General features: G+C 44.4%; 1 protein-coding gene across 5 annotated transcripts in view; it reads right to left on the reverse strand.

The window, feature by feature from the left end:
• Nucleotides 1-9,937: 9,937 nt before the first annotated feature.
• Nucleotides 9,938-21,899, reverse strand: part of SIN3A (SIN3 transcription regulator family member A) — a 94,766-nt gene continuing 82,804 nt past the window's right edge. For 3 of the 5 annotated variants that reach the window (XM_077468786.1, XM_077468784.1, XM_077468783.1), the window contains one exon: nt 9,938-11,901. In XM_077468786.1, the coding sequence (XP_077324912.1) occupies nt 11,671-11,901 (231 nt within the window). In that variant the 3' untranslated portion in view covers nt 9,938-11,670. The remainder of the gene's footprint in view (nt 11,902-21,899) is intronic. The other 2 variants (XM_077468790.1, XM_077468788.1) reach the window with 2 other exon arrangements.

The following is a 21,899-nucleotide window of genomic DNA, read 5'->3' on the forward strand; positions in this document are numbered from 1 at the left end:
CCCGTCTTGTGTGTTTTTTGTTTTGTCTGAATATGCATGCAAGGTTTTTTTCATCACTATTCAAAATTGGTCATCTTGCTGATCAAGTCCATTCCATAATGTGCCATGTGGTGGACAGACAACACTGAGCACATTCCTACAATCCTTGGGTGCAGCCAAGAATGAACCATGGGATCGGCCATCCTACAGTATGTGCATGTGGACTAAAGCCTAGTGCACATTCCTAGGTTTTTTTGTTGTTGTTTTGTTTTTTTAATCTCAATGGGCTGAACTAAAAAAAAAAAAGAGCTCAGGTCCCAGCCACTGTACTAAGCGTCCCATGTTAGTACAGCGATCTCCCCCACTGTTCTATTGTGTTCTGAGATGGACAGCCCCCTCGCCAGAACACTTTGGTCAGCGTTCTTTGCCAATGATCGCCAGATCTTTTTTGGTGATGCTCCTTTGTCAGAAGCCAGCCGGACACATGAGCCAAATGGGGGCCAATTTTTATTGAACCAGCTGATGCCACATGACATTTGGCCCATGTTTGGGGCTTAAGCATGGGCTTACATGGAATTGCATCAAGCCTAACTAAATGCAGAGGAAGGTCTCATTGGTTGCATTTGGCCAGGGCAGGAGAAGGAAAACACCGGGCTGGATGAAGTTGGCAATACTTTCTTGCTTTTGCCTCAATTTATAAAACATCAACACCATTTTTACTTTTTAAACACCCGTTTCACATGTTCACTGACCTTCCTTTTAAATACAAGTGCAAATAGATTAGTGCATTAGGTGATTTTTGTTGCAAAATTGTTGTTGGTGTGAAGGACCCAATGACTGGTAACTCTCAGAATAGAATTTTGAGTGTTAAAAATATGGGAGGGAAGGTTACACCCCGGTCACATCTCAGTTTTGACTATCCCAAACCCTGTTATGTTTAATTTATACTTGTAATGAATAGCACTAAACTTCCACAGACTTCCTAAGGTGTGAATTTAAAGCATCTTACAACCCAAAAACAGAAATGTTCCTGCTTGTATTTATGTAAATCCTTTTATCCTGAAGGGTCCTTTCACACGAGCTTTCCGATCAGGTCTGCATGTCAGTTTTTCAGGCAGACCTGATCAGAAGCTCCATTCACCTCTATGTGGTGGCGGATGTCAACGGTGACATGTCCACTGACACACGCTGCTATTTGATCCTGTCCGCCAAATCCAGGCGGATGGTGACCCTATTTTCCATTTGTCTAGTACAGGGGTAGTCAACCTGGGGCCCTCTAGCTGTTGTGGAACAAAATTTCCCATGAGGCATTGCAAGGCTGGCAGTTACAATTACTCCCAGAGGCATGATGGGCCTTGTATTTCTTCAACAGCTGGAGGGCCCCAGGTTGCCTACCCCTGGTCTAGTGCAGTGTTTCTCAACTCCAGTCCTCAAGTACCCCCAACAGGTCATGTTTTTCAGGCTATTATTTTGCACAGGTGATTTGATCAGTTTCGCTGCCTTAGTAATTACCACAGCCGCTTCATCTGAGGAAAATCCTGAAAACATGACCTGTTGGGAAGCCTTGAGGACTGGAGTTGAGAAATACTATTGAAAAAAGCCTATGGCGTGCAAAACACACCCCAAAAAACTTCCACCCGGTGCCAAAAAAGAGTGAAACAGACCCACCCAGGTACTAGGGTAGGGGCTCCCCCGAAGGAAGACCCCCCCCCAAGAGAAATACTGCTCTAACGGATCAGATGAAAACAGTCAAGTGGTCTGTTTTCATCCAATCTCCCCATAGAGGAGAGCGGGACTCTGACAGGTCCATCTCTGCACAGTGAGAGGAGACGGACCCATCATCCACCTGCTCATAAAGGCTGTGGCCTGCGGAGCAATCCCCCACTGAGCAAGCAGGGTCCGTCAAACTGACAAGCCTGTGCGAAAGGAAAAAAAAAACTTTGCTTTAACTGCTTATAAAGTATAATGAGTTGAGCTTCCATTTAATAGTGCATCTAAATCTGCATCTAACGCCCCTCCCCCCAGACTGACAATGCTGCTGTTCAAAGATGCCCCTGTGCTCATTCATCCAAAGTGGGGGTACTTTAATATCGGAGGGGTGTTACTGGCCAGATCATCGGATGAAAACAGCCTAAGAAAGCTAATGCACCCACCACATGTAATGATTGGTAAGCTGCGATATATTCTTGGTTTTTGGTTTATTACCGCTTTAATAATTTCAGAATCCTAACACTTCCTTACATTGGCAGTCTATTTTTAATTTTTACATTACTGCCATGTGCTGTAGTGCCACAGATGATGTAGGATTCCAGTGGGCTTATAGAAATATTAGGCTTTTTGTTTTGTCTGTAAATCCTTTCTAAAGCCCAGTACACGCAGGCCAAATATCGGGCAACATCGGCCAGTTTAATTTATAAAAAAAAAAAGGCCGACATTCTGCATATGTGTGTGGCAGCCGGTCCGACACAGGCTGGCCAAGCATGCTGGAAAACCAGCAGCCAACTGGCTTCCGATCAGCGCTCTCAGCCAATGGCTGAGAGCACTGACTAGAGTGTTCTGGCAGGGGTGCCACCCCCCTTGTCAGAACACAATAGCTCAGTGGGGGAGATCGCTGTACTAAGGTTGGATCATTAGTATAGTGGCTCTGACCGAAGCAGTAAAACTATTGGCATGTACCAGCCTTTAGAGCAGTGATTCTCAATCTCAGACCTTAAGTACCCCCAACAGGCCGTTTTGGGAACTTCCCTTAGATAAAATAGCTCTTATCAATACCTTGTCATTGAATTAAAGCAACAGTGCAAAGTAAAGGAAAACCTAAAAACATGGCCCGTTGGGGGTACTTGGGAACTGAGGCTGAGAACCACTACTTTAGAGTACATCACAGGACATTTAGTATTCATGCCTACTTTGGTTTATCTGTAAAATCTATTCACCAGAGTAACCTAACTGCAAATTTCTTTCATTACTGGACACAAGGAAGTTAATATTTTCGACTACTTGGGATGTCCCCGAACATGAGGGGTGGGGCAACACCGCTGTAAACATTCGCCTGGTAGAACTTCATAAGTGTTAAGAAAAGAGCAGGTTGCAGCCTTACAAATTTGAACGGACGCTTTAGGCTTAATATAGCCCAGGAGGTACTGACACTCCAGATGGAATGGGCCTTGATACCATAGGCATGAGAAATGAGCTGACAAATCCATATAGAGGTAGTAGATTAAGAAGCAGCCTGACCCCCTGCAAGGCCCTCAGGCAAAACAAACAGATCTGTTGAAACCATAACCCTTAGATAACATCCAAAGAGTGAAGCACCCTCTCCTTAGGATGCTTTGAATTGGAACTAAAAAAAAGGCAACACAATGTCCTGACTTAGGTCAAACAAAGAGGCCACCTTTGGTTGGAAAGGACAGAAGCCTCATCGCTGAAGAACTAAGTGCAACCAACTCCAAGACCCCTTGAGCTGAGGTAATGGCAACCAAAAAGAGAACCGCTTGTAAAGGTTCAAAAGGAGACTGCAAACCAACCAAGATTAAATTAAGATCCCAAAGGAGACTGCACAGGCAGAACTCTGCAAAGGCTTCTACCAAGGAATGAAATGTGATAGGCCTCCAAAACAGGTCGCTATCCATCCCTTGCTAATACTTCAAGCTAGAGACTCTCTGCACCAGACTGGAGAAAAGCCAAAATGTGACCCATGCTATACTTGTAGGGCATGAAGCTTAGAAGCCTCACCAGGCAGAAAAGGCTTTCCATGTATGGTGTTACACCTTCCTGGAGGTCAATGTTCTCACCTTAAGTAGGTAAAGGGATTAGAGTCAGAAACAATGCCATCTCTCAGGACCTGGGCTTCAGCAGCTATGCTTAAAGCGGTTCTTCACCCTAAAGGGGAAGTTCCGCTAATCTTATCCCTCCCCCCCTCCGGTGCCACAATCGGCACCTTTCAGGGGGGAGGGGGGTGCAGTTACCTGGATAATCCAGGTAACTGCACCCACTTCCGGCCAGACCCCCGCAGACGCTCCGCCCCCCCCCCCCCCCCCCCCCCGTTGTGTTCTGGGAAACACACAGTTCCCAGAGACACAGCGGGGGACCATAAGAGACGCGCAGCGCGACTCGCGCATGCGCAGTAGGGAACCGGGCAGTGGAGCCGTCATGCTTCACTTCCCGATTCCCTGACAGAGGATGGCGGCGGTGGCAGCAGCGAGACGAGCGATCGCTCGTCATCTGCCGCCGACATCGCTGGAACCTGGGACAGGTAAGTGTGATTTTATTAAAAGTCAGCAGCTGCAATATTAGTAGCTGCTGGCTTTTAATATTTTTTTTTTAGGTGCAGCTCCTCTTTAATGTATAATGCTTAAAGCGGGAGTCCGCCGGGACTCCACGTTTTTTTTTTTTTTTTTAAAGCCAGCAGCTACAAATACTGCAGCTGCTGACTTTTAAAATAGTGACACTTACCTGTCCAGCGCGCCCGCGATGTCGGCACCCGAAGCCGATCGCTAGGTAGTCGGGTCCTGCCGCCGCCATCTTGGGTATGGGAATCAGGAAAGGGAGCCTTTCGGCTTCATTTCCCGGTTCCCTACTGCGCATGCGCGAGCCGCGCGGCGCAATCCGGACGGTCCCCGCTGCCTCTGGGAACTGTGCGTTTCCCAGCAGGCAGCGGGGCACTTGCGCAAAGGGGCGGGCAGTTGCGGAAAGGGGCGTAATCTACGCCCCTTTCCGCAGACAGCTATCCCAGAAGTGGGTGCAGTTACCTGGATTATCCAGGTAACTGCACCCCCCTCCCCCCTGAAAGGTGCCAATTGTGGCGCCGGAGGGGGGGGGGGGATTCCGATGAGCGGAGGTCCATTTTAGGGTGGACCTCCGCTTTAATGAAGATAACTGCTCCAGGTGAGTGTATGAACTCACAGCCCCTCCAAACTTCCATTGGTGCTGGCCGAACCATGATCATGACACTTGAAGAAACATGGAAGTAGCTGATCCAACTTCATGATTTTGCAGATAAACATGATTTATTGGAATCTTTAAAGAAAGTGCAATGCAGACATCACAGTTCCCACATGGAAGTAGCTGATCCAACTTCATGATTTTGCAGATAAACATGATTTATTGGAATCTTTAAAGAAAGTGCAATGCAGACATCACAGTTCCCACAATGGACAGTAAATGTGTTTCACACAGATGTGCTTAATGGTTAAGTACACATCTGTGTGAAATGCATTTTCTGTTCTCTGTCCATTGTGGGAGCTGTGATATCTGCAGGGCCGGTGCTACCACTAGGGCGCCCGGCCGCTGGTTTCCCCACTTTCCGTCTTCTGCCAGTCTCCGCGCTATGTAGGTTTTCGGTGAGGTGGTGACTGTATGCAGGGGGTGCCTGTCTGCTGTATGTAATTAACTCAGGCGGCAGCCACCCCATCCATAAGTAGTGTCAGAGGTGCAGCGCAACACTGGAGGACTTTGTCCTGATGGAATGGAAGCAGACATCCCCTGCACGCCACAGCTCTATTATCAGTGACCTGTCTGCCTCTCCCTCTCTGAGTCTCTGCCCATACGTGACTCCTATACCGAGTCATGTGACCCCCTAACCCCACCCCAATTCGTAGAGACCGCTCTCCCCCCCCAGCATGTCCCGTACAGCGGCAGCGTGGGCTATAGCCTAACTGGATCAGAGTAGTGGGTGCTCCATGGCTGGTGACAGCTGGAGGCACCAAGGCAGGGTCTTTGGATGCATGTAGGACCCCGGTGAGTGAAAATCACTGACATTATATTAGGAATCAGGTAGATCAGCATAATGATTGGGTTGGTCAGTGTAGGGGTCAGGTAGGTCGGTCAGTGTAAGGCCGCGTACACACGGGCGGACTGTTTGCCCAACTTAGTTTGTCAAACAATCCGGCAAACAGTCCGCTCAAAATTTGCATGAGCGGACTTGACCACACACGATGAACGAACAGTCCGCTGAAAGCGTGCGCGATGACGTGAACGGCACGTACGACGGGACGAGAAATTCGACGTCCAATACACTGCAATGCAACCTTCGCCGTGTAAATCCTTTCTGAGCATGCGTGAAACTTAGTTTGTCGAACAAGCCTACACACGAGCGGACTGTCCGCTGAAACCAAGTTTCAGCGGACTGTCTTACGGAAATTCCGAAAAACTTTGTTCGACAGACTGTCCGCTGAAGCCCACACACGAGCGGACTGTCCGCTGAAACACTGTTCAGCGGACAAAGTTGGGCGAACAGTCCACCCGTGTGTACGCGGCCTAAGAGTAAAGTAGGTCAGTGTAGTGGTCTGGTAAGTCAGTGTAGGTGTCAGTGTAGGTAGGCCATGGTAGGGGTCAGGTAAGTCAGTGTAATGGTCAGATAGGTCACATGGGCAGGGCAAAGAGGGTGGAGTCAGCGGTGGCAAAATGAGATTTTGCCTAGGCCAGTAATGGTGAACCTTGGCACTCCAGATGTTTTGGAACTACATTTCCCATGATGCTCCACTACACTGCAGAGAGCATGACCATCATGGGAAATGTAGTTCCAAAACATCTGGGGGGCTGAGGTTTGCCATCACTGGCCTAGGGTGTCAAAAATCCTTGCACCAGCCCTGAATGTCTGCATTGCACTTTCTTTTATTGGAATCTTCAATCGTGTTTTATCTGCAACTTCAACAGCTATGCTGTCAAAGTCAGCGACTGTAAAGCAAGATGGTAGATCAAACCCTGCAACAGCAAGTACTGAGATCTGGAAGAGCCCACAGGTCATCTGCCAAGAGAATAACGATGTTTGCATACCACGTTCCTGGCTAAGCAGATGCAATCAGAATCACAAATCTCGAAACGGCCTCTACCTTTATGGGGAAGGCATAGGTTTATTATTTATTTATTACAGGTACTTATTATATAGCTCAGGGAAAACTGATCCCAAGCAGTCACCATGGCACCTACCACAAATGCCCAAGGTTCCCTTGATTCAGGACACAACTTAAACTGCAGAAAGAAGCTCTTCTTGGATTCCAAAAGCATCACTGGTTTCTGGCCTGTCACCTTTACCTTCTTTTTAAGGGGTAGGAGCATGCTCTTCCCCCACAGTAATATCCAAGGATGGTACAAACAAGCATCCCCCCCAAAAAAAGGGGTACCCTCTCCCTTGAAATTTTACCTACCAACACATGAGCTATACAATCTGTCTCCTGTGGAGAAACTCTAGAAAGCTTTTGTATGGAATCTCCCAAGGCATCAGATGAGAAACTGAAGGGCATCGGTAACTTAATTTTAATGCGACCCCTATCTGCCATCATCTTTTTTGTCTGAGACAGCCCTGGACCCAGAGATTCCTCTTTGGAGCACACATCCACAGTCCCAATTCTCTGAAAGAAGAAATTGCCTCAGAAGTCTTATCCTCCCACAGAGGGGAAGGAGCCCATGTGTGCTTCCCAGGTATTCCATACTTACGAGAACCCCTGACAGCTGAACACGCAACCCCCACATGGCTGCAGAACATTCTTCCCTTGACACAAAATAATTCGAGAATTGTGCCCCTAAAACGGCAGAATTACCAGCTAGTAGCAGGGCTTTGATGAAGAAGCAGCATTTAAAATTTATATTATTCTCATACAGAACTAAATCTGTTGCAGTCCTTGGCAAAACTGTCTCAGTTGGCTGTCAAAACTGCTGGCACAGGTGTTGCAAATACAATTCAGGCTGTTCCTCATCTTGTTTTTTTTTCCCAAATGGGGCAGGTATTTTGTGCAATGGATGTCCATCAAATTTTGACTTTTATGTTATTGGTAATTTCCCTCTAAGCCCTCGATGTGGCACCGCACCGATTTGAACAGTGTCAATGCCGCCAATAGGTTGCAACTTGTCACGAGATTTGACCTGTCAGTGTGAACAGACGCTAAGTGTTTTCCTGAGCATTTTTCCTGCCAGTGTCATGGCTATACCACATTACCAGCTTGGCAATCTGCAGAAAAACCATCTTCTTAGGCCAGGGGTTGGCAACCCGTCGATTCCCTGCCTTGCCAACCCTTAGCCAAAAGTGTTCCTCCCCCACCTACAAAGCGGCACAGAAGTGATATGCCTCACTGTAATCCCTGCCTGCCCTCCTCTTCAGTCCATTCCAGGCGCTTGTGTGTGACGGATGAAAGAATAGGGCTGGCGTGCCAGACTAGGTAGTAATCTTACAACTGTCCTACACTGCTCTGCATGTGGAGGATACTGCTTCAGCACTACAGACCCCCTATTACTCTGCTCTACATACTCATGACCCCTTTACTCAGCTGTATAAACAACTGATCCCATACCCTGTCTTACATACTACTTACACTTGCTGGCACTCAGAACAGACAGTAGCAATAAGGCCAGCCAAGCCTGAAACTAGTTGAGCAAGGCCGCCTGTTTTTCCTTCATGATGGACTGCATCAGGAATGTGGGCTTGACAAATTACTCACCAGACAAAAATATTGTGAACGCAAGTGAACTTCAATTTTCTCACTGAAGCAAAGGCCCCTTTCACACGAGAAGTCCAATCAGGTGCAGCTGTCCATTTTTGAGCAAGACCCTTCCATCTCTTCTATGGGCAGTAGGATGTAAACTGACTTGTGTCTGTTTACACCCGGCTGCCTCTGGTTCTGACTCGGCAAGCAAAAAAAATAAAAAAAATAATCTGTTTTCCTCCTTCTGGCTGGATTGATTGTAATCAGGTGTAATCAGACAGCGGCTCAGCGGGGGGTAAGCAGACGGATCCCCCTGCTGAGAAAAAACAGATCCAATCCATATGAAAGGGGTCCAACGTTTAAGGTATGATAGGTTAATATTTTTACAGTCACATTTGTTTTATTATATTCTTCTAAGTTTTCTTTTTGTCATCCTTTATTTTATTGGGGACTTTCTAGTTAATTTATAGAACAAAAAAAAGGGGGGGGGGGGTGTCGCACCCCAGTGATCTTTGATCTCTTCCGTGTTGTTCAGGTAGAGATTTACCTCTCAAAGGTCACCTAGGCTGTATCTTTTAAAATAGTACAGCAGCATCATGTGACCTGATTTTTTAGAAAATTCTTTGGCACCTTCACAATAAAATGTTATGGGTAAACAATTTCAGAACTATGTACTGAGAAATTATGCGGGCTGTCATTGCTGACTGGACTAGTTCACTGGCTGCCATGAGGAGCTTATAACTGTAAGACTTAAAGTGTTTGGTAAACTTTTTTTTTTTATAAATAAAAATAACAAACATGCCTATACTTGCCTGCTCTGTGCAATTACACAGAACAGCCCCAATCCTCTTCTTCTGGGATCCACCCTCAGTGCTCTAGGCCCCCTCCTCTTCGTCAGGTGCCCCCACAGAAAGATGCTTTCCATGGAGGCACCCATGCAGGTTCGTTGCACAGTCCTGCTGCTGCATACATTGACACAGACAGTGGGACTTGGCCCCATCCCCCAGGATCTGATTGACAGCAGCAGGAGCCAATGGCTCCAGCTGATATCAATCTGTCCAATGAGAGACAGTGGGTGGAGCCGCTGCGCTTGTGCACATCATTGGATTGGGCTCAGGTAAGGAAAAGGGGGCCTCTGGGGGGTGGGGGGGGTAGCTGCAGGTTTTGTACCTCAATGCATACAATGCATTAAGGTGCATGGTTCACTTTTCTGTTAACATGACTGTATATTGTATGTGGAAATTCTTTTTCTGTATTGCTTTAAAAAGGTTATAAAATGTTTATGCAAAAAAAAAAATAAATAATAATAATGCATTAAGGTGAAAAAAACTTGAGGCTTTACAACCACTTAAGCCATGTTGGTTTTTGATAATGAAAAGATGGTTAACCTGCTGTAGTATGGCATGACATGCGCCAGTAATGTTTCATGATGTATTGTACTACAACCCCAATGTTATCCAATTCCTTTGTAACAATGGGTCTTAAAAATAGATTTTGTATTATTAGAAAAAAAAAAAATAATAAAAAAAAAAAAAAAAAAAAAAAATGAAATAACGTTTATTAAACAAAACGAAAAAAAATAACATAAATCATTGGTTTGGCACAAAATATACAGGTCAAGGGCTGACTTCACTCTGATCTGATAGACACTTGTTGCAGGTCAGACAGTAATGAAATCAGACAGCTACCCAGACAACTAGCATCTTCAGAGGGTGGTCAGCAGTGGCAGTCTCAAGCTCTATTTCAGTTTGTTTTTTTGGTGGGTGGGTACTGCAAATTTCTCAATTAGGTCCAAATCTTATGTCTTGACTTTCATTTTAAATACCCGACTGTTTACAACAGCCCTCAAATTTAATTTTCAAGTGCCCAGGAAACCCTGGCTAAAATATATTAAATTGGGAGCACATGCTCTTACATTGGCGGTCAGAGGGAAGAATGCCACCCTTACAGTAACTTTGTTGGCAAGCTACTTGCTCTTCCAAGTGGTGCTGGGCTTAGAACTTTGCAGGCAACATCAGATGGAAAGTCAATCTGCCACAGCTCAATGAACCATTAGCAACTCAACTCGGGTTGAGAATGGCTTGTTTAGAAAACCGTGGGCGCTCTTCATATATAGCAAGTATAATACCTACATAAACATTCAAAGGAAACAGCCTACCAAAGAGGTGATTTGTTCCACTATGCAAAACTAAATCAACTACCCTTCAAGTTGCAGGTGATGGCGCCTTCTTTTCTTATGTTACCGAAGATGTAGCAGATCGGAGACTCCTTAGCAATGCATTGTAATAGTCACGGTAGGCAAATGAAGCTGGAAAATATTGCAAGGAAGTCACTGTTGGTACCCAACATACGTAACTAAAAAATAAAAAAGGGGGGGGGATCCTCACCTTACACATAAGTGATGTGTTTATGGCAAAGGGAGAAGTAATAACCCCTTAATAAGCATAATAAAAACAAAGCATCATGGGATTGCTGTAGGAATCTGACAGTTGTATTAGGTGTATAAAAGCCAAATATAACTTTGACTTCGTTTTGCACATTTACATTACCAGATCCTTAGTTTTCTGTGTAAAGCTTGGAGACGGTATTGGTGACCAGCGAGATCATGCAGTGCTGAGGTTATTAGCTTCCATCAGAAACTTAATCATACCAAACCTTTTCTTTATTTACACTGTGTTTAAAAAAAGGGGCAGAAGAAAGGATAGGAGAATAGAAGAGAACACTCACACTGACCGAAATACAGCAAAGAGGCGCTGGGACGGGGCGATTAGACATATATACTGTAATTCTATATATATATTTATATATATAAACCACACTCTCAATAGACTCCCTTTGGTAGAAACAGTAATAAAGGAGGTTGTGGTTTTTAGATGTCCCCTACCCCCCATCACTATGTTACAAAGATAGGTAACAGAACATTAAACTAAGACAGTGCTTGCTATAAAATAAGAAATGGGTACAGGAGATGTATAGGACAACCTTTGTTGATGTTATTTACACGCTTGTATTTACACACCAGGAATAACAGGAGGTCTGCTAAGACTAACTGGTGGGGCAGTTGGCAGAAGGTTTTCAGTAACATTAAACCCCTAGGATCACAGCGCCTCCTCTGGCAGCAGAAGAGATTACTTTATCCTCTATTGAGTATTGGGTACAGTCATGCCTCTGCCAATGATTCTTCTCTTTTAGGCAAAATACCATGTCCTTCAGAAAAGCCTGGACTACTTCAGTCAGTTCAGCGATGGAGGGCTGTTTGTTGCATGTGTTGTTTTTATGGTGTTTTAAAAGGTGGTCCATATTTTACTCGATACTTGTTGATGTCCACAAAGTGTAGGGTCTCTGAGTCCCGGGTGGTGGCACAAGGCACCATACCATCCACCCCCTCCCCCAACAGCCACTTTCTGGTATCAGCTGCCATCTCCCGGCTCACGTGCTCCATATTCCACTTGTTCAGCCATGTTTGGAAGCGTTGGTGCAGTCGTTTGCTGACTCGCTCATGAGACTAAAGAAAGCACACAATACAAACGATTATTTGTTATTCTGCACCAATGAAAAACCCAATTAAAACAAACTAAAACAGTATTAGAACCGTAAACGAACTGGTATTTGCATTTTTCCACTGAAGACAACCGTGTCCATTGACAAAGATGAAGGTTATTTTAACAGTTTTTTATTTTCTCATCATGCTGTTCAGTTCAGGCATACAAATGCTGCAAAGGTTGTAGAACTATTTTCCTCATTACATTTTATTTATTTTTCATATACCACCATTTTGTTTCATGTATATTATAATTTTTTTTTATTTTATTTTTAGAACCTGGACCAACTCAATTCTCTGACAGACAGACACTTCATATAAAGTAGAATTAATACAAGCCTTAAAAGGAATAGCAAGTCAGTTTGACTTCTGTTTTGAACTTTTTTTTTTTTTTTTTTTTTTAATAAGCCACACTTTTATTTATATCCCATTTGTGGCCTAGAGCACTTCTTACATTTTTGCTATAACCCTACTGATTTGTTGAGGTCATAATGTAAGATATATATAAATTTTTTTTTATCCTAGACAAACAAAGCTTTTTCTTAGGAAAGTTGTCATGATTTAATTTTCTATGCAATCTATAGCCAGGAAAATACCATTAAATGCACCCTTTTCTAGTTTAACCAGTGTTAGTTTTAAATCAACTAGACACAGGAATCTCCAAACTATGGCTCTCCAGCTGTTGCAGAACTCCACATCCCATGAGGCATTGTAAAACACTGACATTCAGACATGATGAGAATTTTTGTTCCTGAACAAGTGGAGGGCCCTGAACTAGAGGTATTTCCATTAAAGTTTTTTTTTTTTTTTTAAACTTGCGTTATACTGCCACCTACAGGAGACATGGACACAGCCAAAGGCCTGTCCTCATTAGAAATAAACTACAGTTTAAAAAAAAAAAGTCCTACACCCATACACTAGATTACCAAAAGTATTGAAACACATGCCTTTAAACGCACATTTAATGGCATCCCAGTCTTAGTCCATAGTGTTCAATATTGAGTTGGCCCACCTGTTACAGCCATAACAGCTTAAACTCTTCTGGGAAGACTATTCATAGGAATGTTTGACCATTCTACCAGAAGCTCACTGATGTCTGAGGAGAAGGGCTGGCTCTTAGTCTCTGCTCCAATTCATCCCAAAGATGTTCTACCGGGTTGAGGTTAGGACACCCCAAACTCGCTCATGCATGTCTTTATGTACCTTGTTTGTGCACTGGTCCAAATCATTTGGTGGAGGGGGAATTATGGTGTGGAGTTGTTTTTCCAGGGGGTTGAGCTTGGCCCCTTAGTTCCAGTGAAGGAAACTCTTAAGGCATCAGCTTACGAACACATTTTTTTTTGACAATTTCATGCTCCCAACTTTGTGAGAACAGTTTGGGGGTGGCCCCTCCTGCTCCAACATAACTGTGCACCAGTGCACAAACAAGGTCCATAAAGACATGAAGCAGAGAGTTTGTACAGGACAGGCAAGTTCCTCCAACCCAGAGTCCTGACCTCAACTCAATAGAACACCTTTGTGATGAATTAGAGCAGAGATTGCGAGCCAGGCCTTCTTGTCCAACATCAGCGCCTGACCTCACAAATGCGCTTCTGGAAGAAGCGTCAAACATTCCACACAATATTGAGCCCTATGGACTAAGGCTGGGATGCCATTGGAGTTCATGTGCATGTAAAGGCAAGTGTCCCAAATACTTTTGGTAAAATACTATATATTCTGATCTTAAAGCAGGAGTTCCCCCCTCTCTGCCCCCCTCCTTTCCAGTACCACATTTGGCACCTTTTGGGGGAGGGGGCAGGATACCTGTCTGTCACAGGTATTCTGTTCCCACGTCCGGGAGCCTCAGCCATGGGTATTGATGTCAGTGCCTGAGCTCCCTTCAGGCCAGTAGGAGAGAGGCGTGGAGCCTCGCGCATGCACAGTAGGTTTCCTTACTCACAATGGAGGCAGCATGCACCCGACAGCTGATGGAAACATTAACTGCAGTGCTGACATTGCTGGACTACAGAACAGGCAAGTGTCAGATTATTAAAAGTCAGCAGCTGCAGGCTTTTCATTTTTGCAACGGTGGGCAGAACACCACTTTAAGCTGGCCATACATTATACAGATTTTCTTATTCCATTCCATTAGATTTTCCTTCAACTATGCAGTGCAAGGGCATGCCTGATTGCATTCAAATTGAGATTGTTTAGGTTTGACCTCATATTATAAGGTTTTGGTAACCCTAAAAGAAAAAAATGGTATAAATGTATGGCCAGTCTAAGTCTCCTCCAAATTATTTATATGTAATCTGATCAAACTTCCTGTTAGAGGGTGGCTACATTTACCTTCCATACTCCCACTGGATGTAGGAACATAGCCACCCTCTTTTGCGGTTGAGAACAATCATATCTGTAGTGGGCAGAGAGCATTCCACTTCACCTCCAACATGCACTGCTCGTTCCAAACAAAAGTAAGACAGTAAAAAGAGGAGCAGTAGCTGAGACAGGATGTTACCAAAAAATAAAGGTAGAAAAACATGTATAGTATGTGTATTGTTTGTTTTTGGAGAATATGGATATGGTTTAATGCAGGGGTTGACAAATTTGCTTGGAATCTAGGAGCCAGCTTAAAAAGTTAGGAGCCAGGTCCGTGACGGCGATCCGGACCTGTCCCTGGCCTGACATGGAGACGAGTGAGGGGAAGATAGCAGCGCCGTCGCCGCCCCCCCCGTCTCCAAGTCATTGCCCATAGCTCTTAGAGGGACATTTTATTAATTTTTTTCAAATGACAATTTTTTTTAATTGCATTTTAGTGTAAATATGAGATCCGAGGTCTCTCTGACCCCAGATCTCACATTTAAGAGGACCTGTCATGCTTTTTCTATTACAAGGGATTTTTACATTCCTTGTAATAAGAATAAAAGTGACACAACATTTTTTTTAAAAGAACAGTGGAAAAAAAAAAAGTTAAAATAAGCAGAAAAAATAATAATTTTTAAACACGCCCTGTCCTGCCTGCATATAAAATCGGTGTTCGAACCACACATAGGAGGTAGCGCCGTGATCGGTAGAGCGAGAGCAATAATTCTAGCCCCAGACCTCCTCTGTAACTCAAAACGTGCAACCTGTAGAATTTTTTTAAACGTCGCCTATGGAGATTTTAAAGGGTAAAAGTTTGTCGCCATTCCATGAGCGGGTGCAATTTTGAAGCGTGACATGTTGGGTATCAATTTACTCGGCGTAACATTATCTTTCACAATATAAAAAATAATTGGGCTAACTTTACTGTTGTCTTATTTTTTTATTAACTAAATTATTTTTCCCAACAAAAGTGCGCTTGTAAGTCCGCTGCACAAATACGGTGTGACAGACAGTATTGCAACAACCACCATTTTATTCTCTAGGGTGTTAGAATAAAAAATATATATAATGTTTAGGGGGTTCTAAATAAAGGGAAGAAGAGACAGGTAATATAAAACAGGCAGAGGCATTGCTGGTTTGTCATACCAACGGCGACCACAAGAGGGCGCCAGATTCCATAAGGAATCATAGGACCGCAGAAGGCCTCAAAGCCGCGGCCTAAATTTTCGGCCGCCGGCAGAACGGCCCAACGCGATCACGCTGGGGGGGGTCCACAGAGACAAGATACCCCCAGCTGTGCTGCCCCAGGCGCGAGGTCGCTATTTCTAGTCGCCAATGCGACCTGGCACCCGGGTTTTGTCGAGCCCTGGTTTAATGCCATTTCCCTTCATACTGCTCCCTTGTAGCAAGCAGTCCAAAAGAGAAAATAGCATATTTGGGAATGAGGAGAGCTGTGCCCCTCAAAAGATTGAGAAAAATGTGAATTAACTTAGGGGCAATGCTTTACAGGCTCGACGATGAACTGATCACAGGTGCCAGGTGCCATGCAGGACTCCTGAACACTGTCAGTATATCTGTCTGCTCGTACCTTGTACGGGCAGGCAGATACACACTAACGGTAGATCATGGAGAACTACAAGCCAACAGTCACAAAGGCTGCGGGGGGTGTGTAGTTTTCCAATTCACAGAACACTGAATGGATGACATGGCTTGGCAGGCGGAGACCCGCACACCTATGTTTTCTTCAGTCCCAATCAAGTTGCACTTATTAATCATAAAGTATATAAAAATTCCAACAAAAATCTTCCAAATGTGATGATGTGCCCCAAATAAGCCGAGTTGTGCCTTCACCATAGACTTAGAAAAACAACACCCAAAAGTGAATGGATATGCAATCTGCTTGCCAGATCAATTTGGCTTCTTTACTTAGATAGTCAACTAGTGCTTGTACAGGATAGTGCCTACTGGTATGGATATGATTGGGGATGTATAGGAACCTTCCTCCTCATAAGCGCAGGATATACACAATGAGCAAAAGACACCCATAGTGCAATACCGTTTTAATGTATAAAAAGTAAAAACAAGTAAAGCCAAATGGCTCCTTACATTTACAAGTGCCTATCCCAGCACTGGGGCTGCTGGCTTGTCAGAATAAGGTGGTATGTGGAGTCAGCCTTGTGTCCACCTCAGTGGATAGTGTGTGTTCCAACATTTAAAGGGTGAACTTATCCTTTAAAAGGATAAAAAAATAAAGAAAACTAAAGGGGAATGAAGATCCTCTTGTAGAGCTTTCTGATTGAAAATGACATGAAAAAGGTAGATCCAACAAGTGAAAAAAAAAAGAATCTATAAAAATGTTAGATATGAGATACAGGAGGTCCGATGACAAAAAGTCCAAGAAGCACTCTGTCCTAGTAAAGCGAGCTTTAATAGAACAAGACACATCTCATGGGCCTGCACAATAACTCAACAAATCCACTTAGAACTAGTGGATCAGGTGGCTGAAAAACATTTTATGGCCATTTTGATTAAGCAGAATCTGTCAGCTTAGAAGAAACAGTAGCCAAAAGTTAAGCCCTGACCCTTCTCACCACAGCCAGGCAATGGAAAGAGAACTCTCTGGGATGAACTGGTGCCAGACACAGGAAGGGAACACATTATTCTCATTAAGGTGAAAGGAGACCACTTGGATAATTAGAAACCCTAGTGACCAAAATGATGAAAGTGATGAAAGTGGCAGACAACTGCCGTTTTAAGTATTAAAATAAATTGTATCAGATTGCAGTTTACCGATTTTTAGACATGTGCGGCATTTTATTTTTTTGAAGAGTATCTTTTTTTTTTTACCTGGTGATCCAGCCAATATGTTGACAGCTGGGCCTGTTAAAGGGTTAAGATAAGGAAAAGTTCCCCTTTTTTTTTAAAGAAAAATAATAAATGCACTTTTTTTTGCAGGTAAATGCCTGTGCATTTATTATTTTTATTGTAGGAGCCTGTAAAGCAAGCTGATACATTCCGTCAGGAAGGACTTCATCAACTACTACAGTGTGCACAGCGCAGGGGCAGTTCATTGACAACTACAAGCCAACAGTCGCTAAGGCCACATTTTTTTTAAATTCTGGCAGCAGACATGGGGAGAAGATCCCTGGTCTGCTTTCACAATGGGTATAGGGGACTCGAGGGGGCTGGTGCATTCATAACATGTTACACCCTGAAAATGGGTGCAGGTGAACCTATCCTTTATCATTGAAAGAGATGCTTATAATAGTCAGCTTTTATTAATGTAAAACTGATCCTTAAAAAACAAACAAACAACTTGCTGTACCTACTTAAAAAGCATTAGCTGGACTTGACTGACTGACTATAAAGTCAAACTCCTACAGCCACTACCGTCTCCCCAGATTGACAATTCTACTTTCTATGGCTAGGATCCCCAACTGCTCCTCCATCCAGAGACAACTTAAGGCAGGAAGTGTGTTACTTTCCAGATCACCAGTTAATGGGGGTGGGGGGAGGAAAAAAAAAAAAAAAAGATAAAAAAGAAAATAACAGTAAATCCAGCCATCACATTCAAGGATTGGTAAGCTACAGTAAAAATTTTTTTGGGGGGGGGTTGGGGTCAATATAACTTTAAGGGCCAAGGTTTGTTCCACCTCCAACAAAACCATCAACACGGGCCACCAGGAAGGCATGTAATGAAGCCCCTACAAACCACACCAATGAAGAAAAATAGGATTTTTATAACAGCTTACCTGTAAAAGCCTTTTCTTTTATGTACATCAGGGGACACAGGGCCATAGTAATAACTGATTATATCGGACCATCAGGTGCTGGACACTGGCACGCCCCTTTAGGCATGAACTTCCCCATATAACCCCTCCCACTACTGGGGGTCTTCAGTTTTGTAGCCAGGCAATCAAAGTGTATAAGAAGGGAGGGATCTGTCTCCCCTGATGTACACCAAAGAAAAGGATTTGAGGTAAGCTGTTATAAAAATCCTATTTTCTTTTCTTACATCAGGGGACACAAAGCCATAGTAATAACCAATCTTAAATCCTAAGGATTTAGAGGTGCCCTGATAGGGGGAATAAACCGTGTTACCCACTGAATAAGCTATGCACCAAGAGTGGGAAGCAAGAAGCCATTGGAAAAGACATTGATACAGCCTGGATCTGGCTCTTGATAAAAGTCAAGGCCACCTTCATTTCAGATCCCATATGCAGGAATCCAGCCTATTGACATACTTCCTGGGGTGCTTCTGGAAGCCGACTTCCTGGCATTAGTCAAAGCAGTCACTACCGAAGGAGATCACCCATGATCTTTTATAGAGTGGGATTCAACAGTCAAACCTGTTAAACTCCTTGTGCAAGAAGGTCTGGCTATAATGGCAGAGTCCAAAGGACTCCTACTGCCATCTTTATGATCTCTTCTGGGGCCACCAGAATCACCTTCTGTTCCTGCTTAATCCTGCGGAGAAGGTGCGGAAGTAGCAGAGCTGGAGGAAATGCATAGATCAGTGAAAACTGATCCACTGGGAAGACTAATGTGTCTGTTCCACCTGCTAGCGGACCTCTTGAAGGCTGGCATCTGTTAACAGCTTGCAGGATAAAGATTTTTCCTCCTGCTGGATAACCAATTTAGGCTCTGACCTATGTCGGGAGCCAAGCGTATTGGAAACAAACAAGGCCTGAATCCTCTTTATTCCAGACCAACAGGATGGTGTCTTGAAGCAGTCTGACTAAAACTGCACGTAAGGGACGACCCTGAAGGAGGCCACCATTTCCCCTAAAAATCTCCTGCAGCCGAATGAAGGAATTTTCCTTTATCCTGATAAGTTGAATTAGTCCTATAATGGAACTGATTCACGACTGGGGTAAGAATACCTTCTTCTGTATGGTATCTATAACCAGCTCCTAAGTAACCTCCTTGATGGTTTTAAGGAGAATCTTCCTAGGCTGAGAATCCAACCTAGAGATTTCAGATATCTACAGCTGAGATAAGACTCTGGTTTTAGACCGGAGACTGAATGATCTATTGAAAGTAGATCTTCTAATAGGCTAGGACCGTTATGCCTTGAGCCCTTAAGCTGGATAAAGGAGGTGTCAGAACACTCGTGGTGCTGTGGCTAAGCCGAATAGCAGTGCCGCGATTGAAAAAATAATTTTAGCTTTCAAACCACAGAAATTTCTGGTAAGCGGGAAACTTTGGCACATGGAGATCTGCAACTCCTATCCTTGCAGGATGGACACAGCTGATCGAATTATGAAAGGATCAGATGTTCAAGTGCCGATTCAGATCTCTGAGGTCTAGAATGGGTCTGGAACCTTAAAAGGTTTGAGCCAAAAAAAAAAACCTGTTCCACTAAGGGAATCTCTGATATCGGCAACTGGGATAACAGCTGATCCAGAGGCCAGAAAGACTCTTTTTTCTCTGGAACCTTAGGAGCATTCTTTGAGGAGATGGACACTTCTGCATAAAGACTGCCACATCAGCAGCTCCAAGGACCCCATAGGCAGCACGCAAACAGGACCCGAACCCCGGACCCTCAGATCGAAAGCCGGCTGGGCCATCCGGGCTCTTGAAACTGTAGATGTAACCTAGAGAAAAAAAAATTGCAGAAATCCCTCTGCTCTTAACATTGTTCCTGCCAGACTGAGAATCATAGGACTTTTCCCCTTACCCAAACGACTGGGGGTGCTCATTCATGAGAAGGCCTTAGCATTCTGCTTTATGGGCTGTCCCCAAGATCCTGGTGCTGCCCCTGGGAACTTTCTCCTGAACCTGATTAAGGCCACCAAGACTGCCTAAAGGCAGATAACCCAGGCATAGGAAAGGCTGCACGATTAAAGCAGAACTGTTTGAACCTCCTTTTACTGGTAAATAGAGCTTTACCCCTTTTGGATGTACTTATCCACTCGAAATAGTCATAACCCAGGAAGGGACACAGACTGGCTAAGGGCTTTCACCTGGTGCTTCGGCTGATCAATATTTCAGCCACGAACCTCTGCAAAAATGCACTAGTCCAAGTATAATCCATAGGGCTTAAACAATCGAGTCCTTCATAGCATCTGTGAGACGGTGTGTCAAATACACCAGCCCCTTGCTGGGCCTGCTGATCTTTCAGGGACTTCTTTCAGAAATCTCACACCTGTTCCTTAACCCCTTGGAGTCCACATTCCAATGCATTGGCGTGACTCAAAATGTGCTCCACCAAAATAGTGGAGCAGACGTTAAAGGGTTAATGGACTGAGATACTCTAATTGTAGCCAGAACTGCAAAAGACATTTTGGCTTTAAAAGGAAAATCCAACCTTAACTTGTGGGATCCTTTAACATCAGTGCTTTATTCACTGGACATGCGAGACTGCTCACTGAGGTGATTGCAGCATTAATAGCTGGAACCCCCATTTCTTTCATAGAAATGTTCCCATTCAGAATACATAGCTAAGCATGAATAGGAAAAATATCCCCAGGTGGGGGAGGTTCAAATGAACCCTATTAGAGGTAGATACCTCAAGAGCCTGTGCTGCAGGCAAAAGGGTTAAGTAAAGGCGTGGACAAACACCTGACTTGTGCGGCTACTCCCTCTCTGTTAGGATCCTCCGAAGAGGAAAAATAAGTATCTTCCAATATTTGGGAAGATCTACCTGATCCCCAGCATCCTGCACCTCAACAAAAGGGCCCAGAGGACTAGATGGGAATCTGCTATGTTTAGTCCTACTATGGAGAGACATAGCAATAATCTTTTAAAATGGTAGAAGAAAAAAACTGTTTGTATGAAATACACAGGGACAGAGGTGTTCTACCCTTGACGGCTCACCTGACTGGCCGTATTTTTCTTTTTACCTCTCAGGGGAGGAAGACATTCTTTTGGAAGGGTTTTTAGTTTGTTGTATACCATTAACCCCTTCCCCTTAGAACCCTTAGAGTAGTTCCTGGTCCCTTATGCCACTCATAACTTACAGTACAAAGCAGAGGCAGTACAAGCAAAATAAAGTTTCACTTGCTAGGCTAAAGTACAGTACAATAACTGCTATTAAAGTGTAAGTAAACTCCCCTATCATTTTCAGCCAAGGAAGCTGCCATCTTTGCCTCTGTTAATCTTCAACTGCTATGGTGCTGCACATGTGATTCGTTATGACACCAGCCATTGGATGGTTTGATAGCTTGGCTGAGAGCACAGCCAATGTGCAGTTAGCATTCCCGGCATGCCTTTTTTTTTAACTGTTTAAATCGATGGGTTTACTTCCACTTTAATCCTAGCTATACAGTACAATGTTGTCAAAAGGGAAATGCCTGTGTCACCAAACCTGACCAGCAACCACTCTGCTCTGACCCCCCCACCGCCAGGCAGCAGCTTCTTTTGCAGAGCTCTAAACTACTTCCTACACGTGTGGCCAGCGTCTGACGCTGCTTAGCCATGCCCCCCCCCCCCCACACGCAGAAACGACCCCCTCCCCTTCCTCTTTCAAACAGGGACAGCTGAATCTCCCGCGTGAGCGCCGACATCATGGCGGGCAAATCCTCTGCTCAGCGAGCGGCCGCAGCTTGCCAAAAATTAGACAAAAAAAAATCACCAAATCTGGGGGCCCAGGAAATGATCAGACCACCCTTCATACC

This window comes from Lithobates pipiens, unplaced genomic scaffold, assembly GCF_037356315.1.
Source record: "Lithobates pipiens isolate NorthernLeopardFrog02 unplaced genomic scaffold, aLitPip1_a1.2 Scaffold_8, whole genome shotgun sequence".
In the NCBI taxonomy this organism is placed as follows: domain Eukaryota; kingdom Metazoa; phylum Chordata; class Amphibia; order Anura; family Ranidae; genus Lithobates; species Lithobates pipiens.